The sequence below is a fragment of the Euleptes europaea genome, chromosome 2 (genome assembly GCF_029931775.1).
Source record: "Euleptes europaea isolate rEulEur1 chromosome 2, rEulEur1.hap1, whole genome shotgun sequence".
NCBI lineage: Eukaryota > Metazoa > Chordata > Lepidosauria > Squamata > Sphaerodactylidae > Euleptes > Euleptes europaea.
In genome coordinates, this window is record NC_079313.1 from 68,127,094 (window position 1) to 68,144,578 (window position 17,485).

The 17,485-nt window shown below is 43.5% G+C and overlaps 1 protein-coding gene across 1 annotated transcript in view; it reads left to right on the top strand.

Moving 5' to 3' along the window:
• Window positions 1-471: 471 nt before the first annotated feature.
• FYB2 (FYN binding protein 2) overlaps window positions 472-17,485 on the top strand; it is a 43,393-nt gene continuing 26,379 nt past the window's right edge. Inside the window, exons 1-5 of the mRNA XM_056844766.1 lie at window positions 472-548; window positions 6,511-7,285; window positions 9,217-9,354; window positions 12,046-12,079; window positions 17,254-17,354. Of these exons, the coding sequence (XP_056700744.1) occupies window positions 540-548; window positions 6,511-7,285; window positions 9,217-9,354; window positions 12,046-12,079; window positions 17,254-17,354 (1,057 nt within the window). The 5' untranslated portion in view covers window positions 472-539. The remainder of the gene's footprint in view (window positions 549-6,510; window positions 7,286-9,216; window positions 9,355-12,045; window positions 12,080-17,253; window positions 17,355-17,485) is intronic.

The following is a 17,485-nucleotide window of genomic DNA, read 5'->3' on the forward strand; positions in this document are numbered from 1 at the left end:
GAAAAGACTGACATTTTATACCTTTTGCAAAATACATATAACTGAAGCTAAAAATTGCAGGATCTTGATTAAATTAATGCACAAGTCATATTGTTTTCAGTGCATAGTTTACACAGCTGTACTGTAATGCTCAGCCTGAACTACATAGCCTTTTCTATTGGATCCCTCAAACCCCATATACAACAGTCCTGTGTAACTACACAGTACATACTTTCCAAGTCTACCAAAGCTGACATTGCCTCTATGGGAATGCGTGGATCTTGTGTAACAATGAGGAGAATCTGTTTGCAGGTGTAGGTAGTCTCCCTTCTCACACCCTGAGGGTTTGGTTAGGGAGGAGCTAGGTTCTTAACCTCAGGTATGGATTCTTCTGCATACACCCCGCCTTGGCTCCTGCTACCAGATTGTTCTGAGCTGGCAGGAAAGGGAGGAAGTAAGTCTGAGTTGTCACAGACTCAGCCGTGAGAAGAAGCAGAATCAAAATGAGCTGCAATGCTGAGGCATTTCAGAAGGAGGCACGACGCTGAGAGAGAGAAAGCATGGACACGGTAACTACTGAGAGACTCTTCTTTTTGTCTTTGTGAAATCTGTACTTGCTGCTTAACTGGTTCCTCTTTGGCTTCCTGAAAAGTGACTCGTAACTTTCTATGGATTGGTGTCTGAGAGGATGGGAAGAGCTCCTGGTTAAATGAAATGATTTGAGATGTACTAGGGGCCTCTTTTTAAGACTGAGAGTGGGGTATATAATTTTTTTCTCTAAAACTCTACTAAACATAATGGTTGTAAATCTTTAATTCTTTATTGTTTTGACATTGAAGAGCTGAACTCGACATTGTTTCTCCTTTATTTAGCTTCCTTTATTTTTGATTGGGAAACTGCCTCAGTGGTCTCTTCGCATTTTGAGGAGCTATAGATGGACCCACTAGGTAAAACGGCAAAGGCAGATACTTTCTGGTTTGCAGCAGCGTCAATCAAGCGCAGCTCAGGCTGCCTGACGCACATGGCAGGACTCCAGCCTGTTGTGCTTTATGGGGCCAGAGTACTGCCTGATTAAACAAGTGATAAGCATGCCCTTTATGAAGAAGAATGCTTGTAACAGAAACTGTAAGGCAGTTTCATGTAAACGGTGGGATTCTAGTTGTCAAAAATATACCTTAGAAAACCCCTATGACAAAGGGATCTGATTTATGCTTCTAGATAGCTCTCTATATTTTATTGTTTTAGGAACCTGTGATCTCTTTAACGCTTCACTCAGTTCCCCTTCATGTCTCAATAATGAAAAGCTAGGAGAGTGATTTATTTGCATATAAATTGGGCGAAGGTCAGGAGCCCAGACTTCATTTCTCTGGTTTTAAGTTGTGATTTCCTTATAGCAGTAACCTCTTTCAGCACATCCCATTGTTTCCAACCAATTGGCTATGAATAGTTCACTGCAGCATACTTTTCCATTCTGCAGTTATTGTATTTACTATTTAGGGTTTTAGCCATTTTTATTGACAAAAAAATATCATCTGAAGACTTTTTTTGTTCATTTTTGTTTTTCATTTGTTCATTTCTTGTTCCTGGAATATAAACAAACAAGAAGAATGAGCTAAAATGAGTTAATGCTTCTGGTAATTCCTGAATGGTTGTGTTTTGTTTTTTTTTGCAATGATTCACTCTTTCTTTTAATAGCAACCTCTGTTCAAACAGCACAGGACAAAACAAGCATTGTCTTGTAACCATTGTCAGCATGTAGGTAGGTTAGGCTCTCACATGAATGTTTGAAAGGCCCGCCATATTGAGTGTTAGAGGTGGTCCAGGCCCTAGAGAGCCAGTGTGATGTAGAGGCTAGAGTGTCATGCTAGGATACAGGATATGCAAGTTCAAATCCCTGCTCTGCTATAGAAAGTCGCTGGGTGACCTTGGGCCAGTCACACACTACCTGCCTAACCTACCTTACAGGATTGTAGAGTGGATAAAATGGAGGAGGGGAGAACCACTTTGGGTCCTAACTGGGGAGAAAGGTGGAGTATAAATAAATGAAGTTAACAAGTAATCTACCTTCTGTGTTGTGTTCCTTCCAGATTGTGGTTTCTAAAAATTATCAGACGTTAGATCAAAAGGCTGAGAAGAGATCAAGGACGACTGAATATTGTTCAGTGTAAAAATGATTTAAGAACTGAGGAATGAACAAGTTTACCAAGATAAGACTACAAATAATGAACACACCAAAAGCAGAGCTTAAATGACCAGGTTTCAGCCATCCTGGAAATGTTCCCATGGAAACAGACAAACATTCCCTGCCTGCAGTATCAAGGGGCTTAGTATCCCAGTGTGTTCATAGATACCCTGCAAGAAAAAGTACTCATGCAGTGTACTTTAGAAACAGGGGGTGGGGAAGTCTCCAGGAACCTACTCTGTCATTTCAGCTGTGCTTGAATGCATAAAATCACTAGGGCTCTAGAACAAAGTCTCATCTTGCCAGTTAGGGGATGGCAACCTGGGAAAGATTTTTCTTTCATCATTTCATCTTTATGAGTAGCCCCGATGAGAAACTCAGTAATAAAAGAAACACCTGGGTTGCAATAAAGAGCTATAAACAGTGCTCTGAGTTTGAGCAGATTTTAAAGTATGTGTACAGAAAATGTACCCACACTGCTGAAACAATGGCATTTTATTTTGTCTTGGCTTCCACTGGTTGCAGCCGTAACTCTGTATGGTGTTTTGGATGAAGATCAGAGGGTTTGTTTTATCTTTCTCTTACGGAAATGTTAATTGCATAAACACTCCAGTTTAAACTAGACTCTGGCTTGGTGGGTTGTATCATACAGCTGGCTTCTCTGGTACAATCGTAGCAATTGAAATATCTCCTAGGTGCTTTACATCACACTGTGTAATGTGAAAATAATGAAGTTGGCTAAAAGGGGTTATTCAGGAGAAACTGTGGGGTGTTTAATAAGTTGGACGCAATTACACAGAATTCTATCTAATCTTAGGACAATGCTTGACTGTGTTGCCTTCTCATTAAAGTCATCAGGGTCTCTTGAGCATAATGAAAGTCCTGTCCAAGAATATCTTTGCACCTAATTTTCTAATCTCATATACTATTTTGATTAATGCCATTCTTTACACAGACAATGGCTGGTGTCTTTCATGCAATTCAAGCACATTAAAGGGCCATCAACCACAGCTCAATACAGATTTATTTATTATATTTAAAACATTTTGAATTTTGCCTTATCGATGCAGACTCACCGTGCATTCCTGAGAATTTGGCCAATTCCCCTTAGGAGGTGGCATGACCTTGCCGCCAGCGTAAGTGCATCTAATCACGGCACAAGATGCACTTACGCTGCCAGCGAGGGCAGTTCTGTCGGTGCCTGAGCACTGCAAAGCTGAGCACCGCTTCTCCGCCGGCGCAGTCTCCTCTTGGTGCAGTCTTCTCATGGTGCAGACTATGGCGGAGACTTGCAGCACCAGCATGGGGGGCGTTCCCGGGGCGGGGGAAGGAGCCACCAGTAGGCGGCTTCCTGTCCTCTTTCACCCCATTACTCCAGTGCCGAGAACAGTGTTGCTGCGCCAGCTTTTTAGCAGGCACAGCCACACTGTTCTGTTCGGAGCGAAAGGCCCCGTTTAACAAAAAAAAGCTGCGAAAAGGCTTTTTTTTGTTTATCAGCATTGGCGGAACGGTTTTAGGAGGTGGCTCGACTGCGCCGTCCCCACCATTCCCCTACGCCGATTCTCAGGAATGCACTGTCAAGGTGGCAGCAGATAAGTCTGAGGTGGTCAATAAAGTAGTCAACCAGTGATTGAAGATAACCTGGGTCTGGGCAGGATTGCACTTTCCCTGAAGGAGAAGCTTTGTACCCAGGGGTACTAATACAGTAGGGTCTCCTTGTAATATGCAGTGCTTTTTAATCCCCTTTGGTCAGTGTTTCCCATACAGTCCTTCCTTGAAGAGTAGGGTTGGATTTCTGTACTCTGTTCTGTAATCCATAGGGTTCCCAACTTCTCAGTGATGGCAGGCAATTGCCTACCAATTCACCGGGCTGCCTGCCAACGCTCAGGTGGTCAGCAGGCAGAAGCTGCCCCAGTGGATGGGGGGAATGAGTGTCACCAGTGGATGACATCACTTCCGCATTAACACGGAAGCGCCAGGTCACACTGGGGATGCTCTAGCATTCCCCCCCAACCTCTATGGAAACCACAGCGTTTAGGAGGGAGAATGCTAGAGTGTTCCTGGCATGATCCGGAGCTTCCACATTGACACAGAAGTGACATCATTGCTCCGGCGCCACTCATCGTCGGCTCCAGCCTTGCCCCCCACAGAGCTCTGGTCAGTTGCTAAGATAGGCATGGCAACCCTAGTAATCCAGGTCACATTACTTTAAAGCACTTGACACCGGGCTTCTGTGAAAACTTTATAGAAGCTGTATAAATGACTGCATTGGCTGCCCATTTGCTTCCAGACCTAATTCAATGTGTTAGTTACCTTATATGTAGCCAGCGAATGGGCCTGAGAACTTGGGGCTAGCTTATAAGTGAAAACTTTTAAAAGATTAATCCTCAATAGCAAATGATATATAAACATTCACGCAACATAATATAAAAATTTGATAAAAAGATAGGCGATTGGTTAGGGGAAGGGAATGCCAGCCATGTTTCTGAACGTGAAACTGGCTGGTTGAGTAGGTGGTTGGGGGGAATAAGGCAACTGGAGAGAAGAGAAGGGAAAAGAAAATTTGGGTTGTTGTGCAGGGTTGGGAATTGGGGCTGGGGAGGGAATGGGGGCTGGCTGGCTGGGGGGACCATATGATCTCATATGCCTGTCACTTCGGAATATCTTCAGAGGCCCTGTACCATCTTGCTCCTCCTTCTGAGGTTCAACAGAGCCTCCTTGGTTATGATGTCCAGTTGTGGAATACACTCCTTTCATTTTGCAACTTGAGCCTCTTGAGTCTTTGTTGCGAGGAGAAAACATATTTATTCTTCCACGCTTTTTGTTAGTTTTCTTCCAGAGGATATAGAAAAATCGAATGCATTAACCTGGTTTTTAGGGTTGCCAAACTCCTTTTACTAGCTGGAGATCTCCTGCTATTACAACTGATCTCCAGCTGATAAGAGATCAGTTCTCCTGGAGAAAATGGCCACTTTGCCAATTGGACTCTATGGCATTGAAATCCCTCCCCTCCCCAAACCCCGCCCTCCTCAGGCTCTACCCCAAAAACCTCCCTCCGGTGGCAAAGAGGGACCTGGCAACCCTACTGGTTTTATAAGTCGTATGTGTTTTACATGTTGTGATTCATTATTTTAACAGTGTTTCATTGTGCTTATTGCTGTGTTTGAAAGAATTTTGTACATTTCTACTAATTTTGTTTATTTAATATTTTGTTATTGTGTATTGATGTATGCCACAAGCCTGTTTGGCTAACAGATAAGTTACAAATGTTTAAAGCTCCCAACATCCAGTTGCCCAGCCTACACGCATCTGTGGAGGCTCAGAACTGGAAGACCTACGCCATTACATGTTGATTTGCCCACTATATCATGTGTCAAGGCAAAAATTCTTAGGGACAATCTTGGCCAAGTTAGATCATTGTACAGTGAAAGAGAAAGTTCTATTTCTCCTTGCAGACATGGAACCAGCTATCTCACCTAAAGTCGCCCTCTTTGCACTAGTATTTTGGGTACTAGTAGTTAGGGTTGCCAACCTCCAGGTAGTAGCTGGAGATCTCCTGCTATTACAACTGATCTCCAGTCAATAGAGATCAGTTCAGCTGGAGAAAATGGCCGCTTTGGCAATTGGACTCTATGGCATTGAAGTCCCTTCCCTCCCCAAACCCCACCCTCCTCAGGCTCTGCCCCAAAAACCTCCTACCGGTGGCAAAGAGGGACCTGGCAACCCTAATAGTAGTAGATAGAAAGTGCCTCTGCTGGGGTCCTGGTATATTTCATATAGATTTTTTCTATATATGCATATATTCCTGTTTACCTCTTTCTGCTAATCCTTTGTGAGGTCTGAGGATAGTGGTTTATAAAATGTAGTTGGAGAGTTGTTGCTCAACAGGCTCATGATGACAGTTGCCCCTCTTTTGCCAGCTTCCTTGATTATAATGTCAGAATTGTTCATTGGGTTATATGCAACACAGCCATGTAGAATGGAATGCTATATACGGTGCTGTTTGCTGATTCTGCAATGTGCCCAAGCTAAAACATTCTATTTTAAAAAAAACCAACAGCAACCCTACAATGTTATCATTGCAACCATTGGGAGAAGATTCACACAGAGTCTTTCTTTCTGTGGCATTGGGTGAATACATCGGTCTTTCCAGGCGACTTTCCCCTGATATTTTCTTTCTCCCCCTTCTCTTTAGCTCTTGAGAACTCATTATGGATTTTCTTAAACTCTGCAAAAATTAAGCCCCCTGTACCTGTCTTGGGTTGTTCTCTCAATTGACTGATAATTAGCTTACTGTTTCAACATTATTGCAATTAATTATTGCTTTTCCTGTTGTTGGGGCATTTTAGGAGGGATCTGGAGACTTCCAGGCACTTCGAGCAAAATTTCAAAATGATTCCAATTTTTCTAGTGCTTTGCTGAGATCTGCAAAGAACTCTCCTGCAGGAAACATACCAAGGCAAAGTACCAACAGTGGTTGTCCAACCAAACCCAAGCCCTTGTGCCGAGTGCATGTTCCAGATCCTGAGCAGAAGACTGAGTGGTCTACACCACAGCAGCCTGAAATAGTACAAGTAAAGCCTATAGCGTTGCCAAGGATCAGGCTTCATGAATTGTGTGAAGTTCGCAAGAAAGAAGATAAAAAAGGCAGAGATTTGCTGGAGACCCTTAGTGCAGGAACTGCACCTGTGATTGATTCACCAAAACAGCAGCCAACATCTTGTCTTCATTCTGGAGAAGATCCAGTGGAAAATAGTTCTTTCCGCCACACTCTGCAAATCTGGGAAAATGCTTTATCTTGTGATGACCAAAAGTGTTCTACACTACCATCACAAAGTGCAAATAAAACATCCATTGCACAACTGAAAAGTGATAATGTTGCTGTCGTTGAAGATGAGGCAGCAAAAATCACTGGAAATAAGCAAGGACTGGTATTTGCTGCATCAACAAATCCTCCCCACCTACATAGTGAGACTGTTCCATTTTCCCCAATCTTACCACCTGTTCCCCCAAGAAGTCATACAAGTTTGGAGAAAAGAGCAGATGGAGCCATTAATGTTACTGGTTCAACCCAAAACGCTTATGACTCTGACATGCCAAATAAGATCATTCAATGCTCAAATGGTAAATTCCTTACTTTAATGTTAATTAGATGTAATCTTGATATCTCAAATAGATAATGGCCATAGTTTTTTACGATAATCCCCCCCCCCCAGTACCACAGTCTGTTTGAAACAAAGTTCAAGGGCACTGGTCACCTTTTGGTGGTGGTGGGGCTTGGAGTGTGGAAAGTTGTGTGATTTGTTTTCATGTGATTGGGTCTGGCTGTTGTGAAGGAAAGTCTGAAGGAGATAGTTGTCTGCAGATTTGTAGTCACATTTGGCTGCCCTGCAAATAGGTACTAGGAATACAACATGAACTTTCTAAAAGACAATAGATGGAGTTCAGTAATGGGTTCAGTAATATCACACTCCTTTCCCCCATGTTACCCTGTGACATAAATTAGATTGAGAATATGTAACTGGCAAAAGATACCCAATGAATTTTCATGGCAGTGTAAAGATTCAAACCTGGGTCTCCCTGATCCCAGTCTGAAACTCTAACCAATTGCTAGGGGAGGTTGGGTTATAAATATAATAAATAAATAAACCACATAGGCTTTCATGGGATTGCTGCTATTGAACAGTAGCCAGCAGCCATTCCTGGGTGAGTGATGTATATTGGATGGTAGCAAGTCACCCAGTGGTTGCTGGTATGCCTGGTGCTAATGAGTTCTGCCTCAAAGGCCAAAACATCCCTGGAAAGGTCCTTGCCCCCTCCCTTGTGTTTTACTGACAGAAACCAAGGCTTGAAGACTGGAAATACTGTTGTGGTTGCCTAGGAATGGTCACTGAGGCCATTCATTTCTTAAAGCTGCGGGTACTGCGCATATTAACTTGGTTGGTTTTAATCTCCCCCCCCCTTTAAAAAAATTCAATTATTCTGCAAACTTCAGCAATTTTTCAGGTTTGTAGAAAGATCTGTCTTGTCTGTTCATGGCTCCAGTCACTGGATTTAAGTATCCACAGATTAAAATTGTAAAGGTCCCCTGTGCAAGTACCGGGTCATTCCTGACCCATGGGGTGACGTCACATCCCGACGTTTACTAGGCAGACTTTGTTTACGGGGTGGTTTGCCAGTGCCTTCCCTAGTCATCTACCCTTTACCCCCAGCAAGCTGGGTACTCATTTTACCGATCTCAGAAGGATGGAAGGCTGAGTCAACCTGGAGCCGCCTACCTGAAACCAACTTCCATCGAACTCAGGTTGTAAGCAGAGCTTTTGACTGCAGTACTGCAGTTTACACTCTGTGCCATGGGGCTCCCTATCCTCAGATTATCCATGTTGAAAATTAGATATATTGATGCCTAATTCTGAGAGAGTTCACAGTTGGGTATGTTGCAATCTGTTGTGTCCTATTTTAATCTGTATTCTGTTCTATAATTGCTCATGGGCTGATTCAGTTCTATAATTGCTCATGGGCTGGTTCTTTAAGTGGTCATGGCCCTCATTCTGGAGCAATAAAGTGTTTAGTACACGTGTAGGTAATGTATGAAGGGTATACAACTGATCTCCAGTTGATAGAAATCAGTTCACCTGGAGAAAATGGCTGCTTTGGCAATTGGACTCTATGGCATTGAAGTCCCTCCCCTCCCTAAACCCCGCCCTCTTCAGGTTGCGCCCCAAAAACCTCCTGCTGGTGGCAAAGAGGGACCTGGCAACCCTATTCTCCGGTGTTTGCAGGTGCACCTTGTGAACACTCTGTTACTCAGGTTGCTGCTTGCCTCATTGTAGGAAAATCTTTCACGATTGTATGTTCAACAGAGCACTCTTACGAACCCTGTTCCACAAATCAAACTGTTTTAATATCACCATTTACAAATGGGTATGTGAATCTGTCCTTCTTTCAGAAAAGAGTGATCTTGGTTTGAATTCATTCACTTATGATGTAACACTATGAATGTTACTTCTTTTATTTTTGCAAAGTATTAAGATTGTCTCTTCACTCTGGCACAGAAGAACAACATCATCTCAAAGAGGTCAAGGTTCCAAAAAACAAACCACTTCCTTCCATTGTGTCACTTGGTCCTCCTCCAAAGAAACCTCCAAGGCCTCCTAAGGTAGATCTCAGTGCCTTCCATCAAAAGCTGCTGGGTAAGATATTTTGTTTTCCTTTTTGAGAGGGGGGGTTGTTATGTTGGTAGACTGGTAATAATCTTGACTTTTTAGGAATGCCTATCAAAAATAGCAAGGGTATGCATTGCTTCAGCAACGTATTGCGATTGCAGGCATTGGTGCCAATTCTTAATGTTAAAGAATAGCAGAATTGCCTGTTGCCTCACCCTTGTGCTCATATCTAAGTAATGAGGGATAATATTGGAACTGGATCTATGAATCAACTAATAAGCAGACATTGATTTGCAGTTACAATCTACTTTGCTGCTGTGATGTTTAAGGAAAGCTCAAGCACCTGGAAATATAATCTTTCTCAACAATAATAATGGTTTATGGTGATGATCTTAATATAAGTTTATTTTGAAATATCAAAAGAATGTTGTTCATTCTCAGTGCCCCCAAATGACAGAAATAGTGTCACTAAATAGCCATAGTTTAAGGGAGAGGTGCCACAGCTCAGTAGAAGAGCATATGCTTTGCATGATAGCAGTTCTGGGTGGGCACAATCTCTGGCTACTTGAAAATATTTATTGCAACAGGGTTAAGAGAAAATTTTATTTTGCAAAGAGATTTTCAGTTTGGAGCATTCATTAGAATTCCTTCCCTCACAACAAGGTCACAAAGGGCTAGGTGGTACTCTAGGTGCATAGATAATTAAAATGAACATGGGAATTAGTGTTGCCAGCTCTGGATTGGGAAATACCCGGAGATTTTTGAGGTGGAGCTTAAGGAGGGTGGGGTTTGGGGGAAAGGAAGGACTTCAATGCCATAGAGTCCAGTTGCCAAAGCGGCCATTTTCTCCAGGTGAACTGATCTCTATTGGCTAGAGCTCAGTTGTAATAGCAGGAGATCTCTGGATAGTACCTGGAGGTTGGCAACCCTACCTGGAAGTTCGCAACCCAACAGTAGTCTGGAGATAAGTTATCATTCTGGGGAAAAACCAGGCCCCATCAAAAGGTTGGCAACCCTAACCCTTGCTGCCTCCTCCTGCCCTCTTTCCAAGAGCTAGGGCTTATCCCTTCAGGCTTGTATTAGCTCTGATGCTCCCACTGGGTGGTTCCTATATTCCTTCTCTCAGGCTCACACCAGGGCCTGCCACACTGCTGGGTCTTCTGGTGCCATTGAAATGCCTAGTGGTCTCATAGAGTCCAATGAAGACAACTAGGAGGAGGTTAACGGAACAGTTCTTTATTTAGCTAAGTAAAGACCCTGGGGTGAAATAACCCACAAATAAGATGCAGAGTTACTCACCAGAGAAACAAAGGAAAGTCAGTATTATTTATGCATGGGGCAGGCCCAAGGCTGCTGACAAGCAGACTGATACACAAAAGCACCAATGCACATTAAGTGTCCACCCCACCCCAACCAGCACAACCTATAGATATTGGCTGAAGGTGTCACTTAGTCAGGGCCTGATCTTGTGAGCTTGGTAAGCAGAGACCACATTCCTGAAGATGAACGTAACTCAGAGCTCTCTGCTGGTGCGAGGCGGTGCCAGACACAAAGGGCATGATTTGTTGGTTCATGGCTCCCAGATGCCAACTTCCCAAAGCTTCCATGTGTGCGCATATGAATACACAGTATTCCAAACCAGCTCCTATACTTTAGGCCTAGCATTTCCATAAGAGCAATTATGCAAACTGAACACAAAAGCATACATTCAAATAATAATAATGATCACAGGCATTACACCATGAGCCCATGCCTGTCAGACAGCCTTCTAAAGGTGCTACCCTGCAAGTGATAAAAAACAACAGCTGCCTGTGCCTGCACTTTCTCTGTGCTCATGCTCCCTTGGGAAATGGCCTGCCTGAGGTCAGGAAGGTTCCCTCATTTCTACCTTTTCAAAGAATGTACCAAACAGGAATGTTCAGGAAGGCATTTTTATGAGGTAAATAGGGCTGTAGTATAATGGACATATGGGTGGCTTTATAAAGGGTATAGGACTAGGGTTGCCAACCTCCAGGTACTAGCTGGAGATCTCCTGCTATTACAACTGATCTCCAGCTGATAGAGATCAGTTCATCTGGAGAAAATGGCCGCTTTGGCAATTGGACTCTATGGTACTGGAATTCCTCCCCTCCCCAAATGTCTCCCTCTTCAGGCTCCACCCCAAAAACCTCCTGCCAGTGGTGAAGAGGGACCTGGCAACCCTATATAGGACTATTGTGTGCTTGTTATCTTGCTTTTGCTGCCTTGTCTTCTAACTTTGTAATCCTAGTTCAATTGCTTTGTTTATTGGATGTCTGATCACATAATCTGCCTTGTGACTCAGAAATGAGGGCTATAAAAGAAGAAAATATGTGACTAAAGATGAGTTGGAGCTAGCAGGGTTGGTGGAAAGGAAGCACAAAGGCGGGGAAATTAGCTCCCTGCAAGGGTGGAGGGGAAAGAGTAATAGCCAGAGGAAGCAGGTGCAGGTATGGTGAGAGAATAGCATGGAAAGGGTATTGGAAGATAATAGAATTGTTCTGTGTGAGTCTTTGCATTCTTGTTAACCGGCGCTTGTTTGCAATCTTTATTTTTTGGAATTCCGTCTAGGATGAAAGAACAAGCACTTCACTGCCAACTTCTGCTTTTCTGGTGTATACTACAACATTTATTTTAAAATAGAAAATAGAATGACAAAACATAAATCACTAATAAGTAAATAAAACATTGTGTTTTCAGATGCTATTGATGATGAGTATCTGACTCCTGAAAAGTAAGTGTATATCTTTTGTGTGTGAGTGTGCATCACCTGGAAACTTAAGAGTCCTTGAAACGCACTCATGTAAAACCAGTGATGTCTAAAACCTGAAGGCTGAAAGAGGGCCAGCACTAAATGAAGGGTTGCCAGCTCTGGTTTGGGAAATACCTGGAGATTTTGGGGGTGGAGCCTGAGGAGGGCCAGGTTTGGAGAGGAGAGGGACTTCAGTGCCATAGAGTCCAATTGCCAAAGCGGCCATTTTCTCCAGGGGAACTGATCTCTATCAGCTGGAGGTCAGTTGTAATAGCAGGAGCTCTCCAGCCACCACCTGGAGGTTGGCAACCGTAACTAAATGGTTACTTCAAGAAGCTCACTATCCATTTTTTGGTGCTTTCTTTTGTTTTTAATTAATATTTTTATGTGCATTTCCACAGAACATATGTAAGCTTAAAACAACCATTATATAGGTAATTCTATCTTCCCAGTGTTGGAAAGAAACAGGCCCATGTGCCTTTTAAGGGTCCCTCATTAATTTATTTTAGTTAAGCAAGCTGTTTGGAGGATGTGGAATGGTATAGTACAGCCCAGTCTCTTCATATCTCAGAAGCTAAGCTGGGTCGGTACTTGGATGGGAGACCACCAAGGAAGACTCTGCAGTAAGGTTGCCAACCTCCACGTAGTAGCAGGAGATTTCCTGCTATTACAACTAATCTCCAGCCGATAGAGATCAGTCCACCTGGAGAAAATGGCTGCTTTGGCAATTGGACTATAGCAATTGGACTCCCCTCCCCAAACCCTGCCCTCCTCAGTGCTCTACCCCAAAAACCTCCCACCAATGGCAAAGAGGGACCTGGCAACCCTACTCTGCAGAGAAAGGCAATGGCAAATTACCTTTGCCTGATGGCTTGCCTTGAAAACTTTATGAAGTGGCCATGAGTCTGGTGTGACTTGACAGCATTTTATACACACACACAAACTCTTTGTAGTTACCCTTTCAAAAGTTACATTTGTTAGTGTCCTCCTTTTTTGTATTTATCATTTATTATCAGTTATTTCCCCATAAAGCTCAGGGGGGGTCTTTTTGCTAGATTTCCTGTCCAGCCCAGATGCTTCCATTGTTTTAACAGTTCTACAAGGTTGGATCTAAAGTATGAAGAACATAGTGAAGCTCATAGCACAGGTCTATTTCACTCCACCCCCTCCTGCTGAGCCCCTCATAAATGCATGGGGAGGTAAAGTAAGACTGCAGTAGGAGGATATTATTCCCTCTTCCTCCACCAAATAAGTGCTGTTATGCTAGACAGAATATGTTTGGATTTAACCCTCCATTAGAACATCTCCCAACGCCTCCCACCATCCTAGATTATTTCAGGTTGGGACAAATGAGGGGGCTGAAGCCCCTTCTCCATGCACACCACAATCCCAGTCCGAATTGGGTACACCATATGTGGGAACTGAGAAGAATCCACAGTTCATGTCCGATGGTCACAGGAACCCCATACCCAATCTGTGTTCTCTATTGTGTGAGCAGGTAAGCCAAAAACTGGTGACTTAGCCCAGAGACCTGTTTCCAGCAGTCACATGATACAGGGAAAGGTGTTTTTGAGCTTATGAGGAATGTATTGGCCTTACTTCTAAGTAACACCACCAAACCGTTGACATTTAAGACAGCACATAGCAAGCAGATTGCAATGATCTGAGTGACAGCCAGGTGATAGGTGGTGTCACATGATCGCTCAATGACTGAGCAGAAAATCTGGCTGAAACTGGACTGAGCTAGATAGTCCTGGCAACTAGGCAGCCAATAGTTCATTGGCTGGGACACTGTGCCACATATGTATATATATGTACTATATGTGAATAGTTGTTGTGGGGTTGTGAGAAGGACGTGCTGGCGAAGCACTTTATCACTGTGAATAAAAGAGCACTTTTGTATACGTGCTGTCTCTGCTGTGTTCACTCGCTACTGGGGCGACTAACACTTCTCACAAAACACCATCACAAATGTGGAAGGATTTACCTCACAAACTCTTCCATGGTTGTGTGTGATTAGGAAGTGGAGGTTGTAGGTCAAAGGATACCAACTCCTAGGAAGCATGAATACCTGGTTGCTGCTCACTTCAAAAATTAATTGCTTGCTGTACTTGAAACTTTGGAGACAAGTCGTTTTCACAGGTGATATTACGAAATGCCGAAATCTGGCAAAAGCAACCTTTTATGTGATTTTTTTCCACTTTGATACTACAAGACTACAGACTAGTTACCAGGTTTCCTCTTCGCCACCGGCGGGAGGTTTTGGGGGCAGAGTCTGAGGAGGGCGGGGTTTGGGGAGGGGAGGGACTTCAATGCCATAGAGTCCAGTTGCAAAAGCAGCCATTTTCTCCAGGGGAACTGATCTCTATCGGCTGGAGGTCAGTTGTAATAGCAGGAGATCTCCAGCTAGTCCCTGGAGGTTGGCAACCCTACTACAGTCCCAGTTCTGCTTCATTTCCTTTTGTATCTCGCTGGCACTCCTTTGTTTAGCCTGCAGTAAATATAGCATGGGGTGGGTGTGCGTGGGTGTGTCAGTGTGCTGCTTTTGCTTTTCTCCCTCAGAAAAGCTTGGTCATCTCCCACACACTATTTCCCCCATCCCTTCATTCTCACTGGTTTGACATTCTGAAATGATGTCCTGTTTCTGTAAACACCCTGCGCTGGTTTAATCCGCAGGTGCTGAAAGCTGGCTTTTGTTGTTATCACTGTCTGACAGCAGATGAGTTTTGAGTTCCCATTTGCTAATGTTTATGCAGCAAGCACAGGTTTAAAGCCGCCTAAGTTGTCTGGTGGTCTCTGTTTAGACAGCCGTTTTAAAAACGGCGTGTGTTTTGGATCTCTGTGTGGGATTGCTTCATTGGATATCTGGCCTTGTGGTAAGCTGATAAATGTGTCCTTGTAAATCAATACTGTTCCTAAAAATGTAGGAAAATGTGTCAACTGAGGAGTGGGCTAGGGACAAGGAAGCTTAACGGTAAAACTCTCTGGTAGTTTTGCTGAGGCAAGAGGGATCTACTTCTTTGGCAGAATTAAGGATCAAACTGAATTGTGTTGGAAGGGGAAAAAGGAGTATTCAGGGCCCGATTATACTTGAGAATCATTTTAGCATTTGGTCGGTTTTCCTAGACGCATAAGTAATAACTTTGTTCTTATTAATTAAGGATTAATGTATGCACCAGGCATTCAGAAAACAGCAGCACCACCTTTTTTTTTTTTTTTAACCCTCTGCAAATGTTAGAGGACAGGCAGGTATCCTTGATACTTGGCTGAATATTCTGGTTTCCTCCTCTCTCTGGGCCTGCCTGGCAGCTGCGAACTCACCACTACTAATGTGGGTATGCAGGCCCTCTGATAAACTGGCTGGGCCACATGTTTAGGGATCTATACATGGCAAGTTCGTCTTGGCTTCTGGCAAAGCCTACTGTTGAAATGATTTGTGGAGCGACCAATCAGCAGATGCATTTCTGGCTTAGTGGAATAAGAGCGGGGTAGAGTGTCCTTGTCTCCTTCAGGGATTCTTTTTATTCAGAAAGTCCATTACTATACTTTTGCTGCTGCTAAATTAGATTTTCTTGGCTTTTATTAATACTGTGGATCACAATACAAAGGATTTCTCTGCATGTTTTCTGTCAGAATTTTCATTTTTATAAGGTTGTGCTAGGTAGGAAACAAACTCTTTACATTTCTTCTTGCAACCAATTTGGTTATCAAAGTGGCATGCCATAAGGTTGTTGTATCACTAGAGATGAATTAGCATTGCAACATAGGGCTTGTGCCCCTCATGACCAGTTGATGCCCTGGCTTCCACAAGATACCATGTTCCTTTGCAGTATGTCTCCCGTGTGTGTGTAAAGTGCTGTCAGGAAGGGAGAGTTTACATGGCCACATCTTCTGCAAGGTTGCCCCTGCAAATAACCAGGTGGTTGTGTGTAGGCAGGGAGTAAGGTCTGAATTTGCTCCGCTCTCCCTCCCCACATATTCAATGAACTCTGGGGGCTGTTGTATGCACCAGGATAGAGTGTCCATGGGGAAGCACTTCCCACAGCCAGTCTGAGGAGGGAGTGGAGCTGAACTCCCCCTTCAGAATGGGAGAGAAGTTCTGCATTCCCCCTTCCCCGAATCCATTTAATGGGCTTTCCCCCAGCAGTGGTGTCCAAAGCAATTCAGCTGGGAAAGGGGTTACCAGGCTATGGCAGTGGGGGGGGGGGGGAAGCATGATTATTGGCACTTCTGTGACACAGGGACCTGTGGATGCTGCCCCTGCACACTTCTACCCCACTCACCACTGTTTTCACTGCTTTCTTGCCCCGGTGGAAGTAGCGCAAGGTGTAAACAAAGAATTTTGATTTAAATCTCTCTATGTCTATAGATTCAGTAGAAGGGCTTAAGAAGATGCAACCCAGTTCACGGGTGATAATTTAAGCATATGGTGTTGCTGTTGTAATAAGAATTCCTGGTACAATGTATGTGAAGAAGTTTTGGCACTCTGAAAGACCATGTGAGCAGAAAGTGCTTCTTTTATGTTATGTTATACTATGGTGCTCTCAGAAATCCATGAGTTTCCCTTGTAGTTTAGGGTGGGTAGTTAGGAAGAACCATTGTGGAAAGACCTGGAAGGGGGGGGGGAAGACCTAAGGGGAAAAAAGCCAAGAACAAAGTTGCCTAGAGAGTGATTCAGAGGATAGAACTGACAGACAGTGGCCGCAATCAGAGGTCATAACAGAGGTTTGTCCATGAATGCAGGTTGTTGGCATGTATGCATACTCTGTCACTCCTTTCTTGACCATGACTGATAACTTCTTGGGTCAGCAAACCCTCAAATCAATCTCCATGTGACCTAGAGATCCAAATATGTATCCTGTTTCCCTACCTATCCCACTACAGTCCCTGGGATTCTAAACCTTATTTTAACCCCAGGTTAAGATCTTGGTTTACAAACTCTAATTTTCCCAGATACCTGCATGTGGCTGTCACAATTAAACTGTGTTCTGGTCCCATCACAGACAAACATCTGTTTGCCATGACACTGAATGCAACCCAAGAATGCAACACATCATGTTCTGTACTGGCCATTTTTCTTCAGAGAGGTGTTTCCTTGCTTCATAATTCTATGGTATTTTCAAACAATTATAATCTGCTCTCCTCATTCTTTTTAGACCTGAAACTGAAGAAGAGAACACTTATGAAGAAACAGTATCTTACCTGAAAGAGTTAGAAAATTCCTCTAGCTCAAATGTTTTTCAAGAAACTACACATTGTAAGTCTTTTCAGTTGTTTGATGCTTGTGGAACATGTAAGGTTGGCAGCAGCTCCATAGGTGATGAGTTTGTAACTTGGATTAGTCTAGAGTTGCAGAGAGAATCTGAAAGAGTTTAACAAGAAAGCTAA